Source organism: Montipora foliosa, chromosome 7 (genome assembly GCF_036669935.1).
Source record: "Montipora foliosa isolate CH-2021 chromosome 7, ASM3666993v2, whole genome shotgun sequence".
Lineage (NCBI taxonomy): Eukaryota > Metazoa > Cnidaria > Anthozoa > Scleractinia > Acroporidae > Montipora > Montipora foliosa.
In genome coordinates, this window is record NC_090875.1 from 9,846,787 (window position 1) to 9,854,286 (window position 7,500).

At 40.0% G+C, this 7,500-nt stretch overlaps 1 protein-coding gene and 1 long non-coding RNA gene across 24 annotated transcripts in view; both read left to right on the forward strand.

The window, feature by feature from the left end:
* LOC138010384 (probable ATP-dependent RNA helicase DDX60) overlaps positions 1-7,500 on the forward strand; it is a 103,502-nt gene that overhangs the window by 16,453 nt on the left and 79,549 nt on the right. The window contains exon 1 of one of the 23 annotated variants that reach the window (XM_068857330.1): positions 205-513. The exons of 12 other annotated variants lie outside the window; for them this stretch is intronic. Coding sequence is in view for 4 of the 11 variants with exons in the window: in XM_068857325.1 (XP_068713426.1) it covers positions 5,489-5,550 (62 nt within the window). In the remaining 7 variants the exon portion in view is untranslated. Of the gene's footprint in view, positions 1-204; positions 514-2,246; positions 2,269-5,167; positions 5,632-7,500 lie in introns of those variants that run through there. 10 more of the 23 variants (XM_068857318.1, XM_068857334.1, XM_068857323.1 and 7 more) reach the window with 10 other exon arrangements.
* LOC138010388 (uncharacterized) overlaps positions 7,154-7,500 on the forward strand; it is a 1,945-nt gene continuing 1,598 nt past the window's right edge. The window contains exons 1-2 of the long non-coding RNA XR_011124458.1: positions 7,154-7,281; positions 7,354-7,500. The exon at positions 7,354-7,500 is cut by the window's right edge and continues 1,598 nt beyond it. This is a non-coding gene — a long non-coding RNA (uncharacterized lncRNA). The remainder of the gene's footprint in view (positions 7,282-7,353) is intronic.

Below are 7,500 nucleotides of genomic sequence, written 5' to 3' on the forward strand. Positions count from 1 at the left end.
AGAGTGGTCGTCGGCCGATGGCGAGCATTAATAACGAACAGTTCAGTTTTATCACCATTCAACTTCAACTTGTTTATCATCATCCATTGTTCAATATCTTTAATGCACAGTTCAACTCGAGATGCAGAATGCCCTGGTTCCCCAACAGCTGATTGACAAAAGCTTAAATAAATTTGCGTGTCAGCTGCATAGAAGTGATAAGACATGTTGTGCTGTTTGATTACATTAGCAAGCGGGGCAGTGTACATGGAATATAAAACAGAACCCTGTGGGACGCCATATTTCAGACAAGGGCTCGAGGAATGTTCGTTCTTAACATAAACAAATTGGCTCCTGTTTAGAAGATAGGATTGAAACCAAGTGAGAGCCTAGCCTCGGATTCCAGAGCAATGATTAAGCCTATTCAATAAAATGGAATGGTCAACAGTATCGAATGCGGCAGAGAGATCTAAGAGTACGAGTATGAAACACTGACCATCATCAATGGCTCGAAGAACATCGCTGTGAACACGGGTAAGTGCGGTCTCAGTGCTACGACCGGCCCTATAAGCAGATTGAAATAGCTCCATCAGGTCGCCATTATTGAGATGCTCATTCAAACGAGCAGCAACCACTTTTTCTATTGCTTTGAATACAAATCGGAGGTTAGAAATAGGCCTGTAACTAGGATAGAGTTCATGATCAAGGGACTCCTTCTTGATTATAGGGGTAAGAGGGGCTTCCTTGAGTTTCATGGCAACGGTCGCATTATGAAGCGATAAGTTCACAATGCGCATAATAACAGGCAACAAGACATCATAATAATCCTTCAGCAGAGCACCAGGCACTGGATCCAAGATACAGGATTTCCTAGTCGTAGATCGTAAAAGAGAAGACAACTCTGTAATATTAGTCGGGGAGAATTCAAGCAATTCGGTAGGACTATCACATGTCGAAACTTGAGGCGAGTCAGTGACTTCCAGCATGTTTTCCCTGAGAGACTGTACCTTGTTCTCAAAAACTCAGCAAAGGTGTTCGCGAGATCAGTGGCGTTTTCATGCGATGGTAGTTTTGGTGTTGTCTTGATCAAGATGCAACAGTTTTACAAACGTTGAGAACAATACTCGCGGATTAGAACTATTGTCTTTAATGGTGTTGGCATAAAACTTCATACTTGAGTCTGAAATTAGCCTGTTAACACATTTGCATTGCTCAACTAACATTTCCCTATTAATCGTAAGTTTGTTTCTGCGCCATATCCTCTCTAGTTTCCTTCTTTTTGCTTTTTCCGTTCTGATATGATCGTTATACCACGGCGCAGCGGGTCGTATAATAACAACACGTTTCTTAATAGGCGCATGTTGCTCAAGTAATCCTGATAATCTGCTCTCATAGCAGTCTACGAGAGCAGAAACACTCAAACTTTTCATAATTTGCTAATTCTGATTTTCGAATATCCTGACTAAAGCAATCTTAATCAATCGATCGCAGATTCCTATATGTTATTTCCCGCCTTCCAAGACCTGGTTTCTTGATAGACAACCCGCAAAACACCGGAGAATGGTCGGATATAACTGGATCAAACACTGTGATGTATTTGATAAAGTTATCATTGGCTTTGGTGATCACCAAGTCTAGGGTATGTCCATTCTTATGGGTGGAAGTACTAACGTGTTTTATGTGATTGAAAGCTTCAATTAAACCCATAAAACGAGTAGCAGCACGGTCAGTTGGAACGTCAAGGTGGAAATTGAAATCACCAGTCAGCAGGAGCGGTCCGTTTGTACCAGCCAGCAATTTCTAGAAATGTTGCAAATTCGTCCAAGAATAACGTTACATTAAGATCGTTTTCCTGCGATGGAGGAGGCCTGTAAGCGATCACTAATCTCAAGCCAGATGATGAATAGTTCATCATACAATCGATAAACTCAAATTATTCAAATGAGATACCAGTTGAGAGCTTTTTTAGGCTGAAACGTTTCCTATACAACACAGTTACACCACCGCCTCTACATTTAGAACGAGGCAAATTACAAAAATAATAGCTAATAGGACAGAGGCATCTCACAGCAATCTGATCGACCATATCCCCACCCAGCCGAGTCAGTTTCGGTTATAGCAAGAATATCAATAGCATTGTCCATAACAAAATCTTTAACAATGAAGGACTTATTCATCACTGATCTGGTACTTAGAAGACAGAAGTCAACATTCTTGGAAAATACAGTATTAACTGGAGGTGGAGAACGCAAAACTGTAATCAAGTTACCGCGATTTCGCCGACAGCAGGTAATATTGCAATTATTATTAGTGTGATCTGGATGGGAAATTATGGTCGCAATTTTTCCCCTTCCTCCACGTTTTCCTCTAAATCGAAAGAGATGGTTATCCTTGACCGCAGGAAGCAAGTCTGCGTCTCTGCAACGGATCGTAGAATAGCGGCGAAGCTCCAGAAGTTGTTCTCGTGAGTAACAGATCCCAGATCCTTTCAGTCGTATGAAGCATATGCAACCAACGCGGTGTTAATTTTGCCATACAATTTAACATGCAAAGTCGCTTCATCTTTCGATTCAAAACTTTCAATAAATCTCACTGTCGGGCCAGGGTGACGTGACACATCCATGTAGATGGTAATATCAGTAGGAGGATTAAAACCAGGGACAACAAAAGTAGTCAGACCATGTTTGTAAGACTTCACGCTAGCCCTTTTAGTTTTCGCAAACCCAGCCAAGCAGGTAATACTCTTCACAGTTGCAACGGGATGACCAAGCCAAGTAAATAAACCGGCAGAAGAGCCAGAATGTCGCTTCCATAGACTAGAGTGCTTAGGACAGCTCACCAAACAATTGTCTTGCATTTCGTAGTAATAATAGTAATAATAATAATAATAATGTACTTGCTTATTACGATGCGTTTACAAAAATATTATATACATATATACATATTATAAAGAAGTAAATCATAATTTAAAGAAAAGTTCAATTAGATGAATTATATGCTTCTTTAAAAAGAAATGTTTTGAGTCTGGTTTTAAATAATTCAACTGTTACAGAGTTTCTAATATTGTCCGGTATAGAGTTCCAGAGTGTTGCGGCTACGTAGGAGAAGGCACGTTGGCCATAAGTAACTGTATTTATCTTTGGAACATTAAGCAGTAACTTGTCAGACGATCGAAGAGAGCGGGTAGGTCGACGAACATCTATAAGTGCAGATAAGTAATCCGGTGCCAGACCATTCAAGGACTTGTATACCGTTAACAAAATCTTAAATTTAATTCTACACTCGATGGGTAACCAGTGTAGATTACGTAGTGCATCAGATATATGTTCATATTTCTTAATTCCTGTAATCAGTCGTGCAGCAGAGTTCATTGTTCTCTGTAATTTGTCCAAATCAGAACGGGTAGCTCCATATAGCAGACTGTTAGTAAAAATGTAGGGAACAGAACGCAAAATACACGATAACATTGGACAACCAAAGTTTCGTGTGGCCGCCATGCCTAGCGCCGAGTACTAGTATAGCTGTCAGATACTCAGAGTACACGCTTAAGCTAGTGGGAATGATCAACATGTCAGCCTTGACATGGCCTTAATATTTTACTGAAGCACAAGTCTTCTCAGGGGGTATTTAGCAAACATATCTACCGTGATATTGTAATGATTTACGATACCAAAACAATATCGTGTACAATTCGAGCTACATATTACTCAAGGACAACTTGAATCTCCTGAAAAAACAAAACGCAGCTCAGTTGACAGTTATGGAAAAAAAACATTGTGAAGTTACTGCACTACCACACGTACGCAATGAGTTCCTACTTTAAAAAATATCCCGTATCTTCTCAACCCCCCCCCCCCCCCCCACCCCCCAGGGTTGTCCAATGCTCCGACATAACGAGATTCATGGCACTTCACAATAGACATCACAAAGTGTCCCCCAACCTTAATCCTTAAAAAAACAGTAACAGTTTTGCGAGACTTAAAGAGCGGGACACTTAGTGACACTTTGTGATGTCTATTGTGACGTACCCGGAATCTCATTATGTCGGAGTATTGGACATGCATGGAAGCGCCTCTCAGCCTTTTGGCTAAGATTAGTTTCTCGGCACCATTGTACTACGTACGGTACTTTTTTCAGTACCATAAGAGACAGATACAGAAATGTTTCGGCTGTTTGTCTGTTCTCTCGAGAAGCGATCCCTAGGGTTTTTGGGTTTCGTTTTTGATAGTTTTTTTGTTAAGCTCGAGTGTAGAATCATGAAGAACTTTTGTAGTTTCTGAGAACTATTTGCTACTTGCAGCTTTTGTTGACTTTTGAATCGATGATAGAGAGAGTTTTGACGATTTGAAGACGGACTGAACGTACTACTGGATTTAAGCTTAACGAGATTTCAAGTTATTGTGGAACGTTTGGTACCAACCAGTTACTTTACATTAATACTGAAATTAAAATCAGAACTTTGAACTGGACTATAAAACACGCAATTACGGAATTTTAGATTTTTGAGCATTGAAAGAAATGGAGTACAGATGTTGTCTTCTTGTCTTCGCCACGGCAGATTTAAACAGTTTTCAAGGAACAAGTGTCTTTTTGTCTTTGCCTCGGCAGATTGAAACAGTTTGCAAGGAACTTAACCAGCATTACAGAACCGGACTTCCGATCTTACGATTTCAAAAATTTTTATCGCACGGTCAATAGAAATTTCCTGTTATGTGTGGTACCGTTTGAAAGCGTTAGCGGTCTAATTTATGAATATCATAGAATTAAGTCACCATAGTTTAAGTCCGCTAAGAAAATCGAGTACGCGTTGACCAAGTCAGGAATATGTTACTCTGTGACTGTAGTCTGCGATATTTCATTGTGTACAAAATTCTGTCCCCTATAATGCTCGTTCCTTTCAATATGCAAAGATACATCATTCAAATCGCTTAACTGTGTAGGTTACAATAATACCAATTTCAACACTGTGCAATGCACGAAACCGAGTCTTAATAATTTTCAAAGATGCAGGTATATTTAACATGCGTGCTTTGCAAATTGACTTCCATCCGATACCGCGGGTTCAAAAATTGTTATCGCATTGTCTGTTCAAGTTTTCCTTTCATGTTTCGTACTGTTGTAAAGGTCTATCTGTCCACTTTATGAATATCTAAGAATTACATGAAAGCCGTCATATTTTAATCCCGCGAAGAAAATCAAGAACGCATTAACCAAGTCAGAGATATATTGGGTGGGTTCATACTAGCGGACTAAGGATACCTTAAGTACACTTGAGCCCTACTTCAGATGTGAACGGCTTTAATTTCACCTCAAGTAGCCTACTCTGTGGCCATGGTAATGCATTTCCTTCAAAGAAGCCGAAGTACACTCTCAAGTCTAGTTCAGACCATCCTTACGAGCTTACTTATCTACTATCGAAACACATTCCGGAAACGGACGTCAATCAAGCATGAAATTCAGGAAATTCAGAGCACACAAACACGCGAACACGCACGAAAAACGACTCTGAATGAATCCGTATAGATCTTACCAGGGGATGGATGAGGACAACTTTTTAGACAAAGACCTTATGTAAGTCTCCATGCTGCGTTTGATTGACAACACGATTACCTTGAAAGCATACTTTGAACTCTAATATGAACGCTCATCACGGTAAGTAAACATGGACGTTCTTAAGTGTACTTGAGCTCGGGTATACTTAAGGTGTACTTACTCCGCTGGTATGAACTCACCTATTGTTGACTATAGTCTGCGAATTGCCAATGTTTACAAAATTTTGTCGCTTATAAAACGGCATGTACTAAACCCCGAAACACCGAAACGAAACCATCGGAACGAAACCACCGAAACAACCGGAACCGCCGAAACCATCGAAACACCGGAACAAAACCACCGAAACAACGGAACGAAACCATCGAAACGAAACCACCGGAACACACGAAACAGCTATAAAAACTTGAACAAAACCATCGAAACTGACTCGATTGCAGTATAAAATTTGACCTCCGGGCTGATTGTCGCTTATAATAATTTCTCGAATGGTTTCCTTCAAGTTTCCTGATTCAGTTGCTCTTTATTCACAATCTTTGCAGATTTCCTAAGCACACCAGAAGATTCTTTCATTTCATTATTTTTTCCTTTATTAACTATGTCAAGCAATGATGCGCACACGGCGAGCAAAGTGAAAACGAGGTTGGAATAGTGCAAAGACCAAGGCAACAAACAAAAATACGAGGTGTCGACAAAGTTATGATAAAAGAATGTTAACGCATTTGTAAATTATTGTATTATTGAAATGTACTTGCATTTCGAAGAGATAGTTAATGGTGGAGACTGAATTTACCAAGTCTGTTGTGTGCTTGTGCAGAAGGAAACAACTTTGAACAAAATGACTCATTTTACTTACAGTGAAACTACATCACGAGTGAAAGAATTTCAGAAAATCTCGCGATCTACATGGTCATTTTGCCTGTTTCGATAGCTGTTTCGGTTGTTTCGCAAGTTTCGTTTCGGTGTTTCGATGGTTCCGTTGGTTTCGTTCCGGTGTTTTGATGGTTTCGGCGGTTTCGGTTGTTTTGGTGGTTTCGTTCCGATGGTTTCGTTTCGGTGTTTCGGGTTTTAGTACATGCCTTATAAAACTCGATCCTTTCAAGATACAGGTTTCAAGCATCTATAACTGAAATCGCTTAACTGTCTAGTTTTCAATGATACCACTGTCAAGGTTGTGCCATGTACGAAACCGTGTTAAATAATTTTTTTAAAGAGACAGCTATATTTAACATACCAAGTGCTTTGCAAATTGACGTGAATCCGATAACACGGGTTCAAAAACTTTTATCGGACGCTTGATTCAAGTTTTCCTTTTATGTTTCCAAAATCAGCTTTACGATTATTTTCCGATTTACGTTTTCCTACTACGTTCACTTCCTTGAAGTCACGTTCGACCACAAAATGTATATACGCGTTTTTCTCAACATCCTCCGCCATTTTGTTTGATGGCAAATCGCGAACGACGCGAATTTATTAGCAGCGGTTACACTAGCCATTTTGCGCTTGGGCAAGAGGCTTTTTCCCAGGGGGAAGAAATTTCTTTTGTGGAACCGCCCTAAGGAAAATTGCCTCCGGGAAATTTCCTTGGATACGTCAAAAGAACAAAAGAATTGCCCATGACAGTTCCAGATGTAAGTCTTATGGTTAAGAAGACCCGAAAGCGGCTCAACGAAACACAAGATTGCCGAACGCAGGGAAACCACACGCTGTGATGAACTGTGTAAACAACATGGCTGGCTTTCGTGCAATGATGTGAGTATTTTCTACTTTTCTATTTGTATCGTAGATTATAGTTTTATTTGATGACATTTTCTGTTTCTACAGTTATAATATCGAACAGGATCCTGCTAGCGCGTTTCAGTATAGAAATGGATATCTATTTGAGAAGCGTATGACGCAGCAAGGTGTTGAGCAATCTGGCCCTTCCTACCTTGTGCAAGAATGACCAAATGTAAATCAGTATCAGAGGTT